Here is a 21858-nt window from a genome sequence, read left to right as displayed (position 1 = left end):
GAGCCGAGCACACGGCCTCATCCAGGGCCAAAACACAGAGGCTGCAGCGTGCTGCTGGCTGCTGTTAAAGGGAAGGGAAAAGGAGTGAGCAACAAAAACATCTGGTCCTAGGCTGTGTATGTAGTTTAGAAACTGATGTTATGCAAATTAGTTAGCTTCAAAAGCTAATCACTTTGAAAGTTCAAAATTCGTAATCAGACTAAACAAAAAGCTAATTAGAGGCCTTTTGTGTGCCTAAATGAGGCCAGAGAATTCCCCCTGCTCCCAGGGGCGAGCGATGCTCAAGAGGGCTCTTGGCAGGATTCGTTCTTCCCAGGTATTTGCCAGTAAAACCCTCGTGCTGAATGGATGGAAATGATACAGCAGCAGCCCCAGCCCCGACGCGCGTGTTAGTGCGGCATTAAACTGCCGTTACGGACTGAAGCATAAATGTGAGCGAGGCCAGAGCTGGGGGGTGATGCTCTGAGCCCGGGGATGCGGCTGACACCCGCCACGTCCACCCTGGCCGCAGGACGGTGTGAGGGCAGGCAGCTGCCTGCACGTGCCAGGGGATGACGATGCTCTGGCCCCTCGCAGGCGGTGCCCAGGAGCCCCCTCCCCGGCCCCCATGGCTGGGGGCTCTGCGCTGCTCGGGGTCCCCAGAGCTCAGCTCCACCAAGGCTGCACCCGCCGCAGGTTTGGCCCCTCGGCTCTGCCAGTGCCCGGCGCGGTGCGGAGCAGCACACGCCGGTACCGTGGGCACTGCGCCGGCTCCGGTGCCGCCCCTGGGGACCCCGGCCGGAGCCGCGGCCCCTCCAAGCGCCTTTTAACGCTTCCCCAGGAGCAGCCCCCGGGCTCACCCCGGCTGTCAGCGGCACCGTCACTCCAGCTGGTCCGAGCGCTGGATTCCTGTTGCCAAGATATGGATTTGGTTTTAATAACAGTTAGTGCAAACATTGTAAATTTACTGCTGCTAGAGAGAGTTTTTGCAAACGTCCAACTCTGGCTATAATTTTTCAATCGCACCAGCTGTTTGTGCTCTGCTCATACCTGACATGCTGCTTTGAAATAGCAATCACTGTATTTATAAGAAGGGAAGGACTCATAAATATGTCAGGAGTGGAATATACAACGCCATATTTCACCATTTTCTATTTTAAAATTGTGAGTTATGGCTACAGAAATGTGGTCCCATTAAAGGTGATATGATGTATTTTGTGTCTTGTTCAGGAGCCCATCCATCATTAAGACAATAAAGAAAACCGCACTTACTTTTTTTCCCTGTCGTCTGTAATTTATGATGCCCAAAAAGCTGTAACCTTTTGGCAGGCTTTGCAGAAACTGCTGCACTGTTAGCAACTAAATAACCTTTTATAAGGTTTTAAATGTGTTGCTACAGTCTCAATGCACTTGCTGTATCGATCCAGAAGATCCTGCAAAAAAGGGGAAAGGAACATGATCTATACCAGGATCGATAACAGTATATGGATTGTTGAAAGATGCTTCTAATGATTTTTGCCAGCCGTCATCTTTCAACGTGCTGCTCCCCATCTTTTAGGCTTCAGTCTTTGCTCAAATTAATTAACCTTGCTCAGCCTCTCAGCGTGCCGCTGCTCCAGACAGGGACTGGGCACGCTGCAGCAGGTTCTCAGCCCGCGGGTTCATCGGTGGCCACAACGGCACCGGACAGGGGCTCCGGCGGGGAGCAGCACCCCAAAACCGACGTGCAGGCGGGGTCCAGCCTGGCACGGGCAGCGGGAAGGGTGGGAAGAACCGGGGTGTGCGGCAGCAGCCCTCCCTCCCCCGGCTCCTGCTGCCCGCCCTGGCTTGAGGGAGCAATGTGACTTTTTATTCCAGGCAAGGCCCTGGCCCTTCGGCTGCGGCATGGGGCGTCCACCCTCCTTTGGGGGTCGGGACTGATGAAACGCACCCAAATCCTGCTGCCCCCCCACTGCGACGGGTCCACGCCGCGGGATTTAATCATTAACCCTTGGCCCGGGCTGTAAGTGTTGAGTGGAAAGCAATTATAAGGCAGAAGTCTCCGTGTTCACAGGGCTATTTAATGAAAAATAAAGGAGAGGGGAGCGGGCGCGGGGCGGTGCGTGGCTGGGCACCACCGGCGCGCTGCTCCCATAAAGCACAGCTCCGCGTGCCCGCCCGCCCAGCTTCCTCGCTTTGTCATTTATGTTTTCCCCCCAAAGCAGCCACCAAATCATTATTAACGTTATAAATAAAATGAGAGGGCAAGTTATTAAATGTAAAATATGTGGAGCCCTCCTCGAACTCGCTGCGTAGTTCATAAATATGATGGCTTAATTTCATCTGTAATCCAAACGGCTGATGAAGCATTACGCAGCTCTCTGTTAATTGAAGTTGTTAACAAAGCTGAAGAGAGAGATTATTATGTATAGACTTTTATCCTTCAGGGGTATCATCATAACAGATCATAAATGGAAATGAATTCATCGCTCCCACATGCCATTGCAGGATCCCTGCACGCGGTTTTATGCAGGCGGGTGGCCAGCGCAGGCGTGGGGACGGGATAGGGGACGGGATACAGGATGGATCCCATCCGTGAGGGTCCCCCGTCCCCTCCCACAGCCCCGGCGCTGAGCCCCTGCCCCGGCCAGCCCGGCCTCGCCCCATGGCTCTTCTCTCAGCACCTCCAGGATGAGCTTCCCGGAGTCCAGCGACGGGTTTGCAAAGCCCCTTGGAAGCCTTTAGCTGTGACGTGTGGTCATTGCCATCATCTGGGGCACACGATATATCAGGGAAGATGGAAAATCCATGCCCTCAGCCGATACGTCCCGGCCAAAGCGCTCACGGGCCGGAGGATCCTCTTGAGTTCAGGGCAGTTAATTTACTGCGGGGCACGAGGCGAGTTTCCATGCGGGCACGCGGGGCTCTGCGTGTTCCTGGGCTCCACAGACCAAGGGTCGTTACTGTCTCGGGCTGGAGCGTCGATGTATTCAGCATGTTGCTTAAAGTAATAATTGTTTGGCTTCTAGTTGGTGGTGGGTGGTTTGTTTTACAGAGAAGCGTCCACCTGGTGTTAGGAGTTGCGTGGTGGGAGAAGAGCCCTTCCCGCGGCTCTCCGTGGTTGCTCCTTGCACCCTGCTCTGCTGAGCCCCAGGAGATGCTCTCCCAGCAAGTGCCAGCGTCCGCCAGCCCCCCGAGTTCGCCCTGCCTGGGCGAGGGAAGCCATTGCAGCCAAGGTCTGCAGCCTGCGCTGCTTCCAGGTGCCGTTATGAAAACACACAATGCCATTTCCTTCTCCTGGATCCCGTCAGCTTTTTCCATCCAGCACGTTATCCAGGAAATTCTCGCCTATACCTTTGAGGAGTTACCATGATTATCTGGAACGCGTTAGTTGCACACAGCAAATGCAAATTAATGTAGTCTTCACATTTCGCCGTGGCAATAAAGGGGAATGTTGACATCAGCCTGAAAGTAGAATTAACTTTTGCATTATGTGGTGTGAGAGCGAGGTGTTGAAACCCGCGTCCGAGACGTTCCAAGTTACAGTAAAGAACTGTTCTGGCAGCGCTGCAAAAACACGGCAGCGTTTCCAAGAGGCAGAGGTAAGCTGAGTGCTCGCTCTGTTCCAGGCTGGATTATTGCTTCTGCCGGGCTTTCAAAGCCCTGCCATTTTGTCTCGTTACCTCTAATGTGCTCCTTGCTTTATTGCTTCATCTCCTTAAGAAGAGAGAGTTACAGCGCTGTCAGGCTCTGCTACTCTCCGATAAAGAGCCCGCTCTGTTCCCAGCAGCACCAGCCTCCCCTCCCCGCTGTAATCCCCCGACACCCCTCCTTTCACCGCAGCCACGGCAACCCTTTGAACCAGCGCAGACGAGGGCTGGAGGGACCGATCCTGCCCGGGCCCTGCCAGCTCCTTTGCAGCCATAACTCCGGCGTTAACACCTTGTTCGCGGCACTTTACCGGAGCCCCTTAAATCACGCGCCGGGGCTCGATAGGAAGGGACGAGGCTGAGAGCTGCATTGATCCCTTCTGCCGTGCACCAGCATCCACCGCGCTCCCAAATCCCACGGTGGGCACACAAACCTGGCGTGGAGCGTCTGCCACCGCCCCGGTGAGGGCATCCGTGGGCTGCGCACCCCCCCAGCCCCTGTCCTGCTCGAGGGGGTCGGTCGCACCGCGGAGGTGCAGCACCCAACGCTTCAGGTCCCAGCGTGCGCAGGATGGGGAGCCTGGGCACGGCCGTCAGGCGATGCCCGTATGAAAGTGGGTCAGCGCTGATTTTCTGGTGCCAGCCGTGCTGGGCGAGGGCCAGCCGCTGGGCGAAGGGCAGCGGGAGCGGGGCAAGGCCAACGTGGACGAGAGCAGGGGCTGCCGGGAGCAGCACCGACGCGGGGACGGGCTCGACAGGTCAAGTGGGCTTCGCTCACCCAGCAATTATATCCTGTCCTTGGCGATCTGAGCAGAAGGGTGAATTACCCTGCGTGATTTGAGTTAACCCCTTGTCTGCCGCCGGTGCCGGTACCCAGGATGCAGAGGGCTGTTTGCTCAGCAGCTGAGCACAATAATGGGTGGCTGAAGTGGCTCGGCCGCGGGACTCAGACCCCTGGCACCGGGGTTTGCAGGTGGTGCCAAGCGGTGGGCACACAGCGGGCACCGCAGCTGCGGGGAGACGAGGTGAGGGGGCACCCAGCACATCCCATCACCTCTGCACGGGATGGGGGAGATGTGGGGGCGGCTCTGGCTGCCCCGGGGGGGCTCGTCGCAGCCCTTCGAGGGGGCAGCACCCCTCTGCGTGGCCGGGCTCCAGGACAATTTGGGCTGAGCAGGCTGTAAATGAGGAAGAAGGGAAAACAAATGATGCCAGCAGCAAGTGAAGGAAGTGTGGGAGCATTATGTAAAATATTAAATTTAATGCTATTCCATTTTCCATCTCAGTTATTAAATTAACTGAGAACTATGCTTGCACTTAAAAGATTCCTGTCATATTTTATGCACACGATGATCTCAGAGTAATTCGTGTTAGAAATATGTCATGTTAAATTACAGATACCAATAAACCTTACTTAAACTCGGCATTGATCATGCGTGGGAGATAAACTCCGCAGGGCCAGCTCCCCTCCTGCCGTGCACCCCGGGCACTTCTCCCTGTGCAAAACGCACCCGGCTGGGAGCAGCGGGTGACAGCGGGGGTTTTCCTTCCCCCCTGCCCACCAGCACCAGCATCTCCGGGACTGGGCAGAGCCAGCCGGGCACGGCGGGGACGGTGGTGCTGATCCACCGGGGCGAGGGGGTGTCACTTGACGTGCGTGGGAGAGGCGAGGGCGCCGGGCAGGGTGAGGGGTGATGGCTATCCGCGGGAAGGCGATACCGCTTATCGGCAAAAGATTTGGCGTCGCCGTATCAAACGTGGCACGGCGAGAGTCTGTCTCCTATTTGGTGTCACCTCTGCTCGCACCGGCCCCGTCTTTCCAGCTTCCCCCTCCTCGCGCAGATGGGGCGGGTGTGTGCATCGAGGCAGCGATGGCCGCGGCAGCCTCGCTTGCTCCACCAGCACACGGGGACCACAGAGCCCTCGGCGGGACGGGGCACCGAGCCCCTTCCCAAACCCAACCTGCAGCCTCCCCGGGGCTGGCCCTGCTCCCTCTCTTCACTCCGTGGCACTACCCTCTTGGCATCCCAGATTTGGGTTTTCTGTTATTAAAACAGCCTCTGCCTCCGTGCACAGGAGTCACGAGCTCTGGCTGCCCCGAGGCTGCTCCTGCCGCAGCACAGAGGCTGCTCAGGAAAGTTGGGCTTTGCCTTCCCTTGAATAGAGCCGCTTGTTCTCAGGAGCCGATGGCCCCGGCCGCCTTCTGCCCGCTGCTGGGCTCCGGCACCCTCCTCCCCACCAGCCCAGCCGTTTGCTCCAGTGCTAGAGATGTGGTGTGTCCAGGCGGGCGAGGGCAGGAGCCCCGGTGCTGCCCAGTCGTCCTCACCTTGAGTGACCCGATGGGAGAACCCTGGTGTCCCCAGGGCCGCTGCTGCTAATCCCGACCCAAAGAGCACCCGAAAGCTCGACCCATTGGTTCCTTTTATCGCGTGAGTTACCAAGAGGGTCCCCAAGGTCAATCCCTGCCCATGGTCACAGGTTTAAATGTGACCTGCCCAGCGCACGGCAGGGTTTGAACCAGCCCATTAAGGACACCGCGGCCATCCGACCTCAGCGCGTGAACCTGGGGCCGTGGTGCCACTACTATCAACAGTAACATCCCAGAGCCACCGAGAGCCACCTTCGGAGCTGCTCCCAGACAGGTGCTGGCAGTCCTGGTCCGGCGCTGGGTGCTGAGCACCCACAAGCTGGGTGCTGAGCTCTCCGTACCCCGCAGCTGAGCATCCCTGGTGCCAACACAAACCAGCGTGTGCCACGGCCACGTGGCACCACCAAACCACCCACACCAGCAACCGTGGCCTCGCAGAGCTCAGCCCTGCTGGGGACCCCAGCCCTGCGCCGGGCACCCCACGGCTGCCGGGGCCACGGGTACCCCTCGCCGCAGCCGCCCGCTGCCAGGGAGTAATTGGGTGCAGCAGCACATGCTGCAGGGCTGCTTTAATCCTGCTCCAGGTGGCTGCAATCCAGTGCAGGATTTACAGTGCCCTGACCCTGAGCTGTCAAGAAGGAACAGCCAGATTAATGGGGTGGGCGGGTTCGTGCAATAATCGTTTGTTTGATGTGACAAGCCTGATAGGCGTTGATTTACTTACAGACTGATAGGCTTTTAATTGAGCACCTCCGTCCCAGTCACATCAAAGGCAGAGGTTGACAAGGGGCCCCTTTTACCAAAAGCTCCCAGTGACTGACAGATCCTGGATGCTAATTCTCCCGGGGAGGGGGTTCCCTCTTCTTCTCTTCTTGGTTTTTAGGTTTTTTTCCTCAGGATGGGCCAGGCCAGGCGCAGAGAAAGCCCCTGTCCTTGCAGGAGGGGTGCCTCTGCCCGCTCCCCATCACGCTCACCCAGAGCCCTCCAGCAAAGCCAAACCCCCTGCACAACCCAGCCAGGCGTTTGTCCACCTCTGCGAGGCATCTTGGGGTCCTCTGCCCCTCCCCACTGCCAGGTGCCTGTTGGCCACGATGCCCAGGACGCTGCGGGCAGGGGGGCACCCGCTTCCCCGCCGCCCTGTCCCCATCACGGAGACGTGCGTGCCCACCAAACGGCTCTGGGAAAGGAAAAGCAAAAACCCCGCGTGGCTCAGACATTTTGGGAAAGACTTAGGGGAGATTATTGCTCTTAATGGGAAATTTAAGGAAGCGGGTATAAATCACAGCTCTTTTCTCCAACCTGTGGTGCAGCGTTCGCCTGAGCCTTTGGGCTGGATTAGCTCTGTGTATTTATGTTTTAAAGCCTGATGTGTTTTTCAGTATCTAAATATAAATTATTTTTACTGTATCAATGATTAAATATTTTTCTTTGAGATCATAGAGTCCAAAAAAATGAATGTTTCTGAAAAGGCATTCAAAAAATTTAAAAGAAAAAAAAAAAAAAATCCCTCTGAGAACCCCTTTTGTCATTTGCAACCAATAAAAATGCCTATTGTTATGAAGGGCTCATAAATAATCTGATTTTGGCATGCTTTCATACCATACAGAAAATGAATAAATTAAACTTGATTTACAGCCTTTTTCATTTTTATTAGAGCCGCTCCAAACATTTTATGTAATGTACGTGCCAGATGAGCTACACCAAATGGTTTGAGGCTCTGGTCTTGGTATTATAGAAATTAAGTTGTTTTAATTTGCATAGTTTAATTAACTAATACTGGCAAAGAAAAAAAAGAAAAACAGAGGTAAAGGTGATTTTTTTTTTGAGGACTCAATGAACCCCCCGAGCCAGAGGCCCCCAAAGCGCTTGAGCCGGTGCCAGTGCGGGGAAACACCCACGTCCCCACAGCACTTTGGGGGGTCTGGTGCCACGGGCAGCACCCGGTCACCCCCAGGCCCCTTCCCACCGCTCCCATGGTGAGGGACATCAGGGCTCACCGTCCCCCCCCCCATTTCACAGGTGGGGAAACTGAGGCACGTGAGCTAGACTGCTTCCTACAGCTCTCTGCAGCACTACCGTGCTGTTAAGGCTGGGTCGGCGGGGAACATACCCCAGACTGTCCTTCCACTGCCCGTCCCTGCGAGGAGAGCAGAGCTTTGCCCCCCCTGAAGCTCTGGGGTAAGTGGGGGGTGTTCTCCTCCCCCCCTGCAACTTATCCTGTAGAATTTCACACCGGGAAACAGCTTCATTGCACCAACAACAGGAAGACCCCACTGATCTGTCGCACAGAAAACCAGCTGTTAGTCACACATCAAGGGAAGAGGGGAGGGGAAAAACCCCTCACCTTTTTTTGCTTTAACGTTCAGACCATTCTGTAACGTTAATGGCTCTGCAGAGGCAAGCGAGCTACCCGGCTATTCGATAAGGAACCATCACCCAGAGAGTATCAGTTAATATCTAAGTGTCTTCCTGCTTTTCCTGCTACATGATTGCTTCGGAAAGAAAGATTAATTCCAACTTTAAAAAAGAAAACACTATTTTTGTCATTGCCAGAAGTCTATATGGGTTTAAAAAAGAAAAAGCACTTGCTTGTCGTTTTACATCTTGCAATTTTGTCAGTTGTTTTAAAACATGTCTCCTGTAATAAATAAGATCATTTTTATGCACTTGTTCTGCAGCTAAAAGCGAGGCCTCGGCGCGCGCGGCGCTGGGGAGAGGTGGGAGATGGGAGCGGGGCAGGGAAACCGCTGACTCGGCACGTTCGCCTCGGCGGAGGCAGCTGGAGGGGCTGTGGCTGCCACGGGCTCGTTCACAGGGCGCCTGATAGGAGGTGATTTACCTACAAAACAGCAGGTACGCAGTGAGCACCAACGCGCAAGTAAAGCGTCTTGGATCCCCATCCCGCAGCGACGGCCGGAGCCATCCCCTGGCTCCCCCACGCCGGCTCTCCTGGGCTGGGATGGAAAACTCACACGCTGAGAGCGACCGTCTGCATGTCTTGTAATACAAGAACACGTTGCAAAGAGGATTTTTCTGCTAAAGGGCAGAGCAAAAATAGAGAATAGAAGCACCAAAGGCCAGACCACGTGCTGTCTGCAGGTGCGTTTCTGCGCTGTTACTGGCTGCCAGCGCAGGCAGGTAATGAAATACACTTGGCTCCCCGGGAGAAACGCTTTCTGTTGATGCAGGTGATATTTAGGTATTTAATGCCATGGTTTGTGTGACAACTGCCTCAGAAAGCAATTTCCTAGAAGTCAGGGCTGCTGTCCTATCCGTCACGAAGGGCGCGCGTCCTGCGCGGGCAGCTCTGCAGGCAGGGCTGGGACCGAGGGGGTTTCCAGCAGGCCCTGCACATCGCTCATTTCCTAGTTGGCTTTTCTCTCTCTCTTTAAAAATTCCTCGTGTCTCGTGTGTGCCTTCCTCTGGAAATACCTTCCTGCACCGCCGCGGGCCAGTGGGACAAGGCCGGGAAGGGGCCTGGGGGACGAGGGGCACCCCCGCGGTGTGTGTCACCCGCCAGCCCTGCCCGGGAGTCACCCCAAGTTGCTGAAAGATCTTAAACTTAGAGAAAAACCACAATTCTCTCTTCCATGGCCACGCTTCATGGGTTGCAAAACGGTCAGAGCCGGCCGGCCCTGCCAAGGCTCTGCGCTGGGATACGTCCTCGGAAACATAAAACCTCCTTAATAGCAGCCCAGGTGGGGCGAGCCCTGATTAGGGAACGAAAATATCATCAGTCATTTCTGAAAGCGCTCATGGAGGCTCTTTGTCTTCTTTGGCTTTACTTTTATTCAAAATATTTTGCTTTTCACTTGGTGCCTGTGTTATTTTTATTTGGCAAGTGCTCTCGATTACTTTATTTGAATATCCTTTGTGGCGGGCGATCTCTAAGCAGAGGGTGACTTGTCGTGAGGCAGAACTGACCATGAAATAGGGAAGTTTTATTTTCTCTCCCTCTAGCTGCTGTTCCCCTTAACGAAAATACGACCCACACGGATTTTAGAAGGAAGGATGTAACCAGAGATGGCAAGAGCATCAACGCTCAGCAGGATTCATCATTACCCATGACGACCCTTTGATGAAGGTTTAAGCGAACACAAGCTGAATCCAGAAACGTTCTCCAGTGCCCCAGCACTAGAGCAGGATCAGGCCTTCGAAACGACCCGAGCTTTGGGGGAGCGATGAACGCAGCCCCGGAGGTTCCCTGCTTCGTGCCCTCCCTCTGCTTCAGCGTCCGCAGGGGGAGCCAGTGTTGGGAGCGCTGCCGCGTCGCCGCTGCTCGTACGCACTTGTCCCACCATGTTTTATGTTATTTTGTTAAGGCCGTGTTGTTGTTGGCGCACAACTGGAGCGACTTTGAGGAAAGACTTTTTTCTGTTTCGTCCTTACTTGAATGGCTCCTTTGAAAGGCAGCGCCTCTCCGTTTACATCCCCGCTGTCCGGATTGAATCAATCTTGAGGTCAGCTTCGGGAGGTGGGGGGAAAAAGAAGAAAAAAGCCTCACAAAGAGGGAAAATTGACAGGTCCGACCATCAGCGTGATTGATAGCGGTTGGAGAAGTGGGACTCGAGGTCGGGCCGTGCCAGGGCGATGCCGGTGCTCGCTGGAGAAATCCAGCAAAGCCTTTTTTCCCAGAACCCGGCACAGACGGGCTTGGTGAGGGGTGGCCATGTGAACTTAATAATAGCAAGATTGTAGGAACATAAATCATCTGTCAGGAGTTAATGTGATTAATTAGAGGTGTCTGTCTCTCTCCCTCTTTCCCCTCTGCCTCTCTAGGTAGGCAGGAGGGACTGAAACCCAAACACAGCGAGGGTGGAGGTGGGCCCGTGCCGCGGCGCTGGCCGGAGCGGGCAGCCAGCCCCAGGACCAGGAAAGCTGGTTTCTCCCCACCAGCCCTGGCTCCGCAGCAAGCCTTTATCCGTGTGCCTCAGCTCCTCATGGAAAGATCTCAGTGGGACGGTGGCTTTCAGCCCCCTCGGCTGCAGAGCCCCAGGGGTTTGTGAATGTAATTCAAAGACGTGTGAAAAAGGTAAGTAGAAATAGGAAGTTAATTGTCAGGGACCTTAATTAGTTATAGAGCGTTCTGCACTGTCACTGGCAAATTTTTAAGGCTCTGCAAGCTGAAGAAAGTAGAAAAACCCTGAAAGAAAGGAGTGTTGTATGTACGTAAGGGCACTGCGGGGCCCGCGTTAAGAACTGCCCCATTCGCTGCGCTGCAGGTGCCCTGGACGCATCCCTGATGGCTGCGTGTTTATGGGTGGTGTGAACTGATCCGCGGCTGGTTGGTCACTACCCCAAGAGCAGAAAACGCTGCAACAGCCAGCGGCTGCTGCTGTGAAAATGTAAATGCTGGTGACTGCAATACATGCGAAATAAACAGGTATGTATGCACCCCGTGCTGGCCCTTCAGGTTTGGGTGACACTGCTGTCCCACCCGCAGCCCCAGCGCTGCCCCAGCGCGCACACGGGCTGTCTCTGGGGCCAGCACGGACACGGACCTGCCTCTGCAGGGACATGGGTACGGGCACTGGGTGCAGGACACACGGACTGGGTGCAGGAGCTGTTGCAGCAGGGCTGCTGGGCTGTGCCATGCAGAGCTGTGCCAGACTGATCTTACATAAGCTGTGCCATGCCATGGTATGCCAGCTCAGCCATCCTATGCCATGCTATGGTAAGCCATGCCATGCCATCTGAGCCTTGCTGTGCCATTCTAAGATGTGCCAGCAGTGCTATGCCAGCCCGGCTGTGCCATGCCATGCCAAGGTGTGCCAGCAGCACCATGCCATGCCAGCCGAGCTGTGCCATGCTGTGCCGAGTCATGCCAGCCATGCCATGCTCTGCCAGCTGAGCCGTGCCATGCCAAGTTGTGCCAGCAGTGCCACACCATGCCAGCCAAGCTGTGCCAGCCATGCCATGCTCCGCCAGCCAAGCCGTGCCGCGCTGATCCGTGCAATGCCGGCCCGCCCCGTGCCGTGCCGCGCCGTGCCCGGCTCTCCCCCACGCGGCGGCGGCGCGGGGCGGCGGCGGCGGCTCGCCCCCCCCACCGGCGGCTCTCCCCGCCCCGGGGGCCCGGCCGGGCGCGGATTGGTGCGCGGCGCCGGCCCCCTCGGAGCGCGGCCGCCATCGGGGCTATTTGACGTGTCGGTGGGGCCGGGGAAGGGTTTCGTCTCGCCGGGGCCGCCGCCGCCGCCGCTCCGCCGCCCGCCCGGCCCGGCCCGGCCCCCCCCCCGCCCCGGCCGCCGCCGCCCGCCCCAAATGAGCGGTGCCCCCGGCGGGCCCCGGCCGAGGACCCCGCCGAGCCGCGGAGCCGCGGGCGCCCCGTCGCCCCGGCCGCCCCCCGCCGACCCGCTGCGCCAGGCCAGCCGGCTGCCCATCCGCGTCCTGAAGATGCTCAGCGCGCACGGCGGCCACCTCCTGCACCCCGAGTACCTCCAGCCGCTCTCCTCCACGCCCGTCAGCCCCATCGAGGTCAGTGCCCGCCGCCCCCGCCCGCTCCCCCCGGGTCCGCCCGGGGCTCCCCCCCTGCCCGGGGCTCCCCCCTGCCCGGCGCTCCCGGCTCCTCCCGGCCGGGCTCCCCCGCTGCCCGGCGCTACCGGTTCCCCCGAGCCGCTCCTTCCCTCCCCGCCGCCGCAGCCCGGCTCCCCCCCCCCCACCCCAGCCCGGTCCTTCTCCCCGACCGGCCGCATCCCCCCCCCCCCGTCCCCCCGCCATCCTCCGCGCCCTGGCTCGGCGCCGGGCCCGGCCCCGCTGGACCCGGGGTTTTGGGGGTGGGATGGGGGGGGGTGGCCCGGGCCGGGGGCGCCGTCGGGGTCCCCCCCTGACCGGCTCCGCTCCGCCCGCAGCTGGACGCCAAGAAGAGCCCGCTGGCGCTGCTGGCCCAGACCTGCTCGCAGATCGGCAAGCCCGACCCGCCGCCCTCCTCCAAGCTGAACGCCGTGGCCGCCGCCGGGCTGCCCGCCGCCGAGAAGGACCCCGCCGCCCGCCCCGCCGCGCTGAAGCCGCCGGGCAGCGGGGACGCGCCGCCCGAGGACAAGTCCAGCTTCAAGCCCTACTCGAAGGGCGGCGGGGAGCCGCGCAAGGAGGGCGGCGCGGACAAGGCCGGCTTTCGGGTGCCCAGCGCCGCTTGCCCGCCGTTCCCCCCGCACGCCGCCGCCTCGCCCGGCGGCTCCCGCGGCGCCTCGCCCCAGCACGCCGACCCCAAGGGCGCCGAGGAGAAGAAGGAGCCCGAGGCGGGCAAGCCCAGCCCCGAGGGGACGGGCGGGGGGCTGGGGCGCGGGGCGGCGGAGCCCGGGGCGCACGGCGAGCCCCCCTCGGGCCGCAAGTCGGAGCCCCCCGCCCTGCCGCCCGCCGGCCATGTGGCCCCCGTCTCGCCCTACAAGCCGGGCCACTCCGTCTTCCCCCTGCCGCCCTCCAGCATCGGCTACCACGGCTCCATTGTGGGCGCCTACGCCGGCTACCCGTCCCAGTTCGTGCCCGGGCTGGACCCCAGCAAGGCGGGCCTGGTGGGCAGCCAGCTGCCGGGGGCTCTGGGGCTGCCGGGCAAGCCGCCCAGCTCCAGCCCGCTCACCGGGGCCTCGCCGCCCTCCTTCATGCAGGGATTATGCCGGGACCCGTATTGCCTGAGCTACCACAGCGCCTCGCACCTGGGCTCCAGCAACTGCTCCAGCTGCGTGCACGACCCCGGCAGCCTGAAGAGCGGATACCCCTTGGTGTACCCCACGCACCCCCTGCACTCGGTGCACACCACGCTCTCCTCCAGCGGCACCCCCAGCCTGCCCGCCCACCCTCTCTACACCTACGGCTTCATGCTGCAGAACGACCCCCTGCCCCACATATGCAACTGGGTGTCTGCCAGCGGACCCTGCGACAAGAGGTTTGCCACCTCGGAGGAGCTGCTCACCCACCTACGGACCCACACGGCCCTGCCTGGGGCGGAAAAACTCTTGGCGGGTTACCCTACCTCTGGGCTGGGCTCCGCAGCCTCCTGCCACCTCCACCTCCCGCCCGCCGCCCCCGGGAGCCCCAACACGTTACCCGCCTCGCTCTCCTTGAGGAGCCCACACACTTTGGGACTAAACAGGTACCACCCCTACGGCAAGAGCCATTTGCCCACGGCCGGCGCCCTGCCCGTGCCCTCCTTGCCGGCCGCCGGACCTTACTACTCTCCATACGCGCTCTACGGCCAAAGACTAACTTCAGCTTCTGCACTGGGATATCAGTAACTACGGCAGCCCCTTCCCCTGCTCCAGCCTCCTCCTCGCCCCGGCCCCCCGCTCCCTCCTTGGACTGTGTATTTATTTACTGTATGTTAGCTTAAAGCTGGGAATATAAGTGCATTAATACACCAATGAATCAATGGTATGCAAAAAGTCTGTGTCAAAAAAAAAAAAAAAAAAAAAGAAAAAAAAAAAGAAAAAAATCCTTTACTTTGCAGGTGTGGGGCTTTTATTTTTCCCTTCTGTTTCTTTTGAATTTTTTTTTTTCCTCCCCCTTCTTAATTTCCCCCACTGAGAAATTCTTGCATGATTCCTGACACACAAGGAAAAAAAAAGTTTTCCTCCTCCCCCTCCGCGTTTGTCGTTCTGGGATTCTGTTCCTCTTCGTTTGTAAAGTTAACAACAGATGTAAGGTTTTTTAAATATTTTTTTCCTTTTTTTTTTTTTTTTTATTTTTTTTTTTTTTTTTTGCAATGCGTTGGGCGGGCAAAGGCCCGGCCGTGCCCACCCCGGCCCACGCCGTGGCTCTGCCTCCGCCAGCGCCGCTGCCCACCCGCGGCCGGGCCCCGCCGTGGGAAGCAGGACCGTGTCCCCCCATCCCGGGGGGTACCGAAGAGCGGCGGCTGCAGCGGGCAGGACCGGGGCGCACCGGGAGGGCGGCGGGCGGACGAGCTGCGGCTTGGTAAGTCTGATTTTGTTAATAAATGACTCTTGGTTATAGTCACCTGTGGTGTTTTCTCTCGACCCTCCCCGCCCCGCCCCGCACCGCCCGGACCCCGCCGGTTGTGGGGGGGAACGGACCCGGCACCGGGGTCGCGGGCGCACAGCACCACCTAGCGGCGGCGGCGGGCACCGAGCGCGGCCCCGCCGCAGCCCCGGGCACGGCTGCCCGCCCCGGGGCCGGCCGCGGGGTAAGGGGGAGCTCGGGCAGGAGAAAAGGGGCGTCCGGGGTCCCCTCGGCTCCGTCGTCCCCGCGTGTGCGTTTCCCTGCGGAGGAGGCGCCCGGTGTTGCCGCGCGTGGCGGCGGAGGGAAGGTTCGAGAAGGCGTTAGAGCCCAAAACCGATGCGCGGAGCCCCGGTGCCTGCCGAGGCGCTGCGGGGAGCGGACGGCGAGGCCCCCCCGGAGCCGCCGCCGCCGGGGGTAGGGAGCGTGAGGGTGGGAATTGCATGGAGCGGGGGTCCCGGCCCCGCGGAGAGCGGGCACCGTGTGCCCCCTCCCCGTTAACGTGTTCGCTGTCTGTGCCGGGGGTGACACATGGCTCCGAAACGGGGACGGCTCCCACCCCCGGCAGGGACGGGCACGTGGCCTGCGGCCCCCGGGGCCGGGCGGGGGGCTGCTGCCCATCAGCCCACCCCGTGCCCCTGGGTAGGGGCTCCTGTTCCAGCAGCAGCAGGACCCCCGGCCGTGCCCCCGCTCCCCCTTGAAATCCCACATGCTCCCGTTGCCCCACAGCCCTTTTCTGTGCTCGAGTGCTTTGCTCCTGTTGCATTTTGCGTGAGTCATGCAATTAATCCCAGTTAATTGCCTTCTCTATATTGCCTTATGCCCTGTGTTTAAATTCCTTTGTGTCCTTTGAGCCGAAAAATAATGTGCTTAGAGCAGGGATTGTTTTGCTGATGGGATTTGTATTTTTCTGCCTGTTTTTGCGAGCGTGGCCGTAGGCGTACGGCCGGCGGGGAAGGCCCTGGCTGGGGTCTCCTGCTGCAAACCCATGGCGGGTTGCTGGAATGGGAGAGGCTGGTGGTGCTGGGGACTGGTCTCCCCTTGTCTGGCGGAGGGATGGGCAGCACCGTCCCCGAGCTCCCCAAGGCTGGGGCAGGCAGGTTTTGCCAGTCCGTGCCTGCCCCTCGCTCCGCTGGGGTTGTGGTCTGGGTCTGTCCAGGGTCTGCCTGCGGTGGCTCCGCTCCTTTGGGGCGAGATGTTTGAGGGCCTGGGGTTTGCAGGACTGGGTTTGGAGCAGAGGGGGATTTGCTGTGGCTGTTTGCTCTGCCTGGTGGGCAGCAGCAGGAAAGGGGTGCCAGGCCCAGGCTGCTGGCACTGTGCCGGTGTCTCCCGTCCCCGTGTCCCAGCTGGGTGCTGAACCCTTTGGCTCTGGCGTTGCAGATGGTGTTCGCGGTGGAGCAGGGCGTTGCGGGGTGGCGGGCAGAGCGCCAGCGGGGCAGCTCCTGTGCTACCATCCCCTCTGCCGCAGAGCCACACGGTGGCATTTGAAGGCGTGCTGGCCCCGCTGCCCCTCCGGAGCATCGCTGCTGCCCGGCTGTGGTCCCCACTAGCGCCGGTGTTTCTGCTCGGTGTCAGCCTCACGTGGGTGCTGCTGGTCCCCGGCGTAAATCACGGCTCCTTGGCTGCAGCTCCGAACTGCCGCGCCTGTCGCGGGTCCCTGCTGCGGCATTTTGTTCCACCATCCTTCTCCCCCGCCGTAGCCAGGGTCTCCGCTGCCGGCGCCGCTGGAGAGCCTCGTGCCGCGGGCGAGAGGGCGATGCCGTGATGCCCAGAGATGCGCATGAGGCGCTGCAGCCCGGCGCAGCCTGTGCTGGGTCTCGGGGCTGCTGGGGCAGCAAGGGCCCATCTCCCCTCTCCCCCAGACCCCTCCTCTCACCGGGATGCTCCCAGCTCCAAAACCGAGCCCGTGTGCCTTCCCTTCGCCGACGGCAGGAGCTGGATGCTGCTCGGATACATCCTGCCCTGCAGAAGGTTCCCCAAGGAATTTTTTTTCCCCTCCCTAAAGATTGCAGCACTGGGGCCAGACTGTGTAAACACCGCAGAGTATCATCTGATAGCAGTCGTCACTCGGGGGCTTTATCTGCTAGAGAGTGATTGTGTTGCCAATATATTAAATAACTCCCGATCTAATGTATGCCCAGGTTACTGCAGAATTCATTTTACAGTAAGAGCACTGGGATGCACTTTATTAATCATTCTGTCTAACAACCTGCACTCCACAGTTTTGGTTTGATTTGATTCAATCCTGTCTTTCTGCAAAATATATGGCTGAGTGGGTTGGATAATGTATGGCTTAATTTAGAGTTGTATGGGTTTGAATTACCATTTTCATAATGTGCTGTGCATTAATGTGTTGCATCATTTATACAGAAAAATGTGTGAGGTTTCAAACCTCTCCGGGAGGCAGAAGTCACCTAAAGGGAACGCGGAGCGACAAAAAAAAGGCCCTTTCAAACCCAGCTGGCGAGGGGTGGTTCTGGGGCGGGAGGGCAGGGGCTGGGGTGACACAGGTGGGTGTTGGACACGGGGACGGCGGGTCTGGGGCTGTGCCGGCGGCTCCACTCCCTGTTGCACAACAGCAACTTCTCCAGCTCGCCCCGAGCTGCCGGGGACCTCCAGTGCTTGACTCACGGGTGACCCCGGTGCCGGCGCTCGCCGCGATCGTACCCGCCGTCAGTCACCCCGCGCCGCGAGGAAAAAGCTCTGATTATCCAAATACAGTCATTAAAGGGGAAATGTGTTTTTAGGACTGTCAGAGTGATTAATGAGGGTTAGCAATCCTTGCAAATGCACTTGTTTAGTCTAACTGGCAGCCTCTATTTTCCTATTGATTTATGGCGGCAGTTGCCGGGGCCGCGGTGTGTGTGTGGAAGGAGCCAGGACGCGGCACTGGGAGCTGTTTGAAGGGCGAGCACGCAGGGCTGCGCGGCGCGGCGGAGGGGCCCGGCTCAGCGGCACGGCGCACTTCGCTGTGCCGGGCTGTCGGAGGCAGCCGAACAAAGGCAACATTATACCTTGTGCTGGGGAGGGAACGACTTGGACGCACATGCAGAACAGCTCCGCCGCGCTGCGTGCCTTATAAATATCCCCGTTTGTAAAGCCCGAAGCCCATCTGACCACAAATGATCTGTCCACCTAATAAATATGTGAACGAAAGAGCAAGGCCGTATTTTTTTGTTGTTGTTTTCCTTCCTCTCCTGCACGCAAATCCCCGATGTCTTCTAGGTGATGGAGAGGTGTCTGCCCGCAGACGTACAAGGCGTTTCAGAGACCAGACTGGAGCACAAAGTCTTCGAGGGCTGGTGTGCGCCCGCCAAGAGGAGGTCAGGTCAGGATGCGGAGGCAAGGGCCGGAGCAGAAGCGATGGTGGGTGGATGAGAAGTTTCTCAGCTGCATAAAGCAGCTTTTCTTTCCGCGTGAGCCCCGGTGGAAGCCCTGGAGAATACGGGCTCTGTGTTTGTCCTCGCAGCCGGAGTGGTGTGGACATCTCCCGTCCCCCCGCCAGCACCCCGGCTGCTCAGCCGGCCCCTCAGCCCCGAGCTCAGGGGTTTGCTTTGGGGGATGCTTTGTGCTGCGTGTGCTGAGAGCAGACCCGGAGGGACAGACTCGTGCCTGGAGATGGCCCCCGGCAGCCAACGCCGTCACCAGCAGAGCTCCTGCTGCCCGGGGCTGTGTGCCCGAGCCAGGAAAGGAGCAGCCGGCGGTGGTGACATGGAGCAGATGGGGCAGCCTGGGGGCACCGGGGTGCAAAGCTGCACCCCTGGTTTGCAGCTGTGAGCACGGCCCTGTGCCAGAGCCCGGCACTGCCCTGGCCTGGGGTTTGCCTCCAGCCAGTCTGAGCAGCAGGATAGCACAGATGACGAGAGGCCTTGGAGGAGGCAAGTGGAGAAGAGCAAAGGCCTTGAGGTGCTCAGGGACCCCCCCAAGCCAGAAGAGCTGTCACTTCCCTGGCCATAAATCGGTGTGTGGTGTGAATCCTCTCAGCAGCACCAGCAACAGCGATGCACCGACATCTCCCCCACCGCACCAGGACACCCAGTTTTGGCTGGTCACCAGTTATCCCGTGGAAAGTGCCCAGCGTGATCCATGGCCATAGCTCCCTGTTTCTTCTGCAATGTGTGATCCCGGGAGCTGGAGCCAGCCGACCCGCGCCAGCTCAGCGTGGCAGTCCGGCACGGGGCCGCTGGCAGGCTGCAGACACCCTCGCCCTGAGCCCAAACCCGCGCCGGGCTGCAGCCGTTCCCCGCAGAGCGCAGCCCCGCTCGCGCAGATTTACACCGGCGCGCGTGTAAGTGATACTGTTCATTACTGTGATGCATGGTTAATAGTTATCTCTCTGTTTATTATCATGATGAATAACTGAAGAGTCGTAATTCTGTATACACAAATGTTTCAGCTAAACGCTCGCTGGAGAGCGCTGGGGGAGACGCTCGGCTGACAGCTCAGTTTACAGAGTGTATTCCTTTACCTCCGTTCACAATAACAAACAGATTTCCACAGACCCTAATGTTTTCTAACATGGTGTTTATGGAAACCTCCCAGATCAGCTTTACCGAGACTTCATCCACCTTCCAGCGCTGTGCACGAGACGGGACGGGGGGATGTGACCTCCGCAAGGATGGACCCACGCGGGAGGTGCCTTTGCAAGAAGAGGCGGTGGGACGGCGCTGCAGAGCTGACCCCGATGGGTGAGCAGAGCTGGGTGGGATGCTCAGCGCTGTGCAGGGTACAACCAGACCTCTTCCAACGCCTTGTGGTCCCAAACGCTGGGGATCGTCCCTCCGGCACCGAGAGCGGGAGCCTTCCCGGCCTGGCAAATCCTGGAGGCAGCTGAAGGACATGGAGTGTGCCGGCATCTGGTGACTTTGGGGGGGCTTTATAACCGCCTGTGAGAGTGGAGAATGGAGGAGACTGAAGCATTCAAAGATGTGCTGGATCTTTCTTGCTGTGATTGAGCCCCTGCCACCTTCGCTGTGCCCCTCTCCTGCTGGGAGGCAGGGCAGGGGAGACTGAAGCACCCAAAAGGTTTGCTGCGTTTTTCTCTCCTGGCTCGTTTGCTCGCTACCACCCAGACCCAGCCGACGCCGCACTCCTCTTCCACTTTCCCCCGTAGCTGGGCTGGGTCCTGCAGCCCCCAAGCTCCACGCGGTGCCGGGAGCCCCTTTCCACCACCAGCACTTGGGGAGCAATCGGCCCTTTCGGCATCTTGGCTCGGGGACGTCACCCATGCGAGGATGGGGCTGCCCATCGCCCCGTCTGCTCCGCTGGGCAGAACTCCTCTAGAAGGGACTCGTGGTTTCTGCTGGAGCAATGGTGACTTTCGCGGGGTTTCGTTCCAGTTCTCTGCACAGGCTCAGTGACGTCCGTGGGGCTGGAGCCGGACAGGGGCCAGGTCCTCCCTCCGAGGTGGGAAGAGCCACGATCTGTGGAAAATGTCTCTGACGTGAAGCAAAGTGCCAGACAGGCTCGTGGAGAGCCGCTGATTTGTCACGGGCACGGAGCAGCCCGAGGTCTGCAAGAAAATTACTGCTCAGCCTGCCCCAGATAACAGCCCCTTGCGTGGCACGGCTCAGAAGGAGAAATTGCCGTCCTGGCTGCTGGGAGATGGAGCCGAAAAGCCTTTGGTTCTTTCTGGGGTTTCTGCATGTCTCTCAGGCTCTGGCTGAATTTTGTGTTAGGAAGAACTGCTCGGGAAGGGCTCGCTGAGTGCGCACCTCGCCCGCTCCTCCGGCTGCAGGGACGTGCTCTGCCCCGATTGCCGTGTTGGTAATTCCCAAACTTTCCTGACTTGTGTGCACCGACAGGGGAATCCTCCAGCTCCAGTCTGCTGCTGGCTGATGAACCTGCCTGGCTCCTCTGGGGGCAAAAAGACAGAAGCCGTGGGGCAGGGCTCGGCGGGGTCTCCCCAGGCAGCACCAGGCTGTCGGCAGCCGGTTTCCATGAGTCCCATCCCCAGCAGTCGGGTCACTTGCTGGTGTGTCCTGGTGCGAGGCAGAGCCCACAGCCCTCCCAGCCGCAGAGGAAGCTCTCGCAGCGTTGGGGTCTATCCTGTCATTTTTGGGGTGTGTACAGCGCCTGGCATGCTCGCAGATGAGTTTACGGGGAGATGGAGGCCAGGGCAGAGCCAGCACAGGGCCGGTGGCCCCGGGGGCTTGGCAGGGGATGCTCCATGCAGGCCAGGGCATGGGGAGAGCTCGGCACCGAGCCATGGCACAGCCAGAGGGTGGGCAATGGGCACAGGAGCCCCTCCGGCTCCTGGCTTTTTGTTGCTCCAGGTTGCGCCCCACATAGCACCCTGACACCCGTCTGCTTGCACCCCAACATGGCACAGTGATGGGCTTTTGGGGAGAGGGGCCAATTCTCTCCTCGGTGCGAGCACGGAGCAGAGTAGGGTACCAGGGATGCTGTTGGCATCCCGCATCCCACCGCCGCCCCGGCGTGCCCCTGCTCATCCCTCTCCCCCGTGCCCTTCTCTCTGCTGCCGCGAACGGCCCTTTTATCTCTTGGGGAGGTACAAATGGAGCTGTCAGATGCGATCAGCCCCGTGATATGACAGGTTGCGGGAACCGGGGCCCCTCGAACAGAGCAGCCTTGTCTGTCAGAGCCGCCTGACACTCCCCATAATGGCCAGATGGATGAGACTCTGAAAGTAGGGCCCGGCGCGTTTTCAACTCTATTTTGGGTGAAAACACTTCTTGAAAGATCTTGAAAGGAGCTGGCAGTTTAGTAGTTCAAATGATTAATGAGCACTGGCTCTGCCGAGTGGATTTCTCGCGCCGTGCCAGCAGCTGGGCTGCTCCAGCGGGCCAAGACACGCCGCGCTCCCCCCGCGCCCCCCGGCTCCCCCCGAGCCCCCCTGGTTTTCCCGGAAATGACACCAACGCGACAGGCCCCGCATATGGAAAAAGTTAAATATAAATTACTGCTGAAAGAGGCCTC

At 59.4% G+C, this 21858-nt stretch overlaps 1 protein-coding gene across 1 annotated transcript; it reads left to right on the top strand.

Moving 5' to 3' along the window:
* The first annotated feature begins 12234 nt into the window (after nt 1-12234).
* Nucleotides 12235-14331, top strand: ZNF703 (zinc finger protein 703). The gene is made up of 2 exons (XM_068421465.1): nt 12235-12447; nt 12822-14331. The coding sequence occupies exons 1-2, from the start codon at nt 12235-12237 to the stop codon at nt 14199-14201; spliced, it is 1593 nt and encodes a 530-aa protein (XP_068277566.1). The 3' UTR covers nt 14202-14331.
* Nucleotides 14332-21858: the final 7527 nt, after the last annotated feature.

The sequence above is a fragment of the Nyctibius grandis genome, chromosome 33 (assembly GCF_013368605.1).
Source record: "Nyctibius grandis isolate bNycGra1 chromosome 33, bNycGra1.pri, whole genome shotgun sequence".
Taxonomy (NCBI): Eukaryota; Metazoa; Chordata; class Aves; order Nyctibiiformes; family Nyctibiidae; genus Nyctibius; species Nyctibius grandis.
This window is presented reverse-complemented; position numbering and strand designations above follow the sequence as displayed.

Bases quoted from the DNA above. Each gene is read 5' to 3' on its own strand.
- ZNF703 (XM_068421465.1), top strand. From the start codon at position 12,235: ATGAGCGGTGCCCCCGGCGGGCCCCGGCCGAGGACCCCGCCGAGCCGC. The intron at 12,448-12,821 runs GTCAGTGCCCGC...CTCCGCCCGCAG, and splicing joins CGCCCGTCAGCCCCATCGAG to CTGGACGCCAAGAAGAGCCC.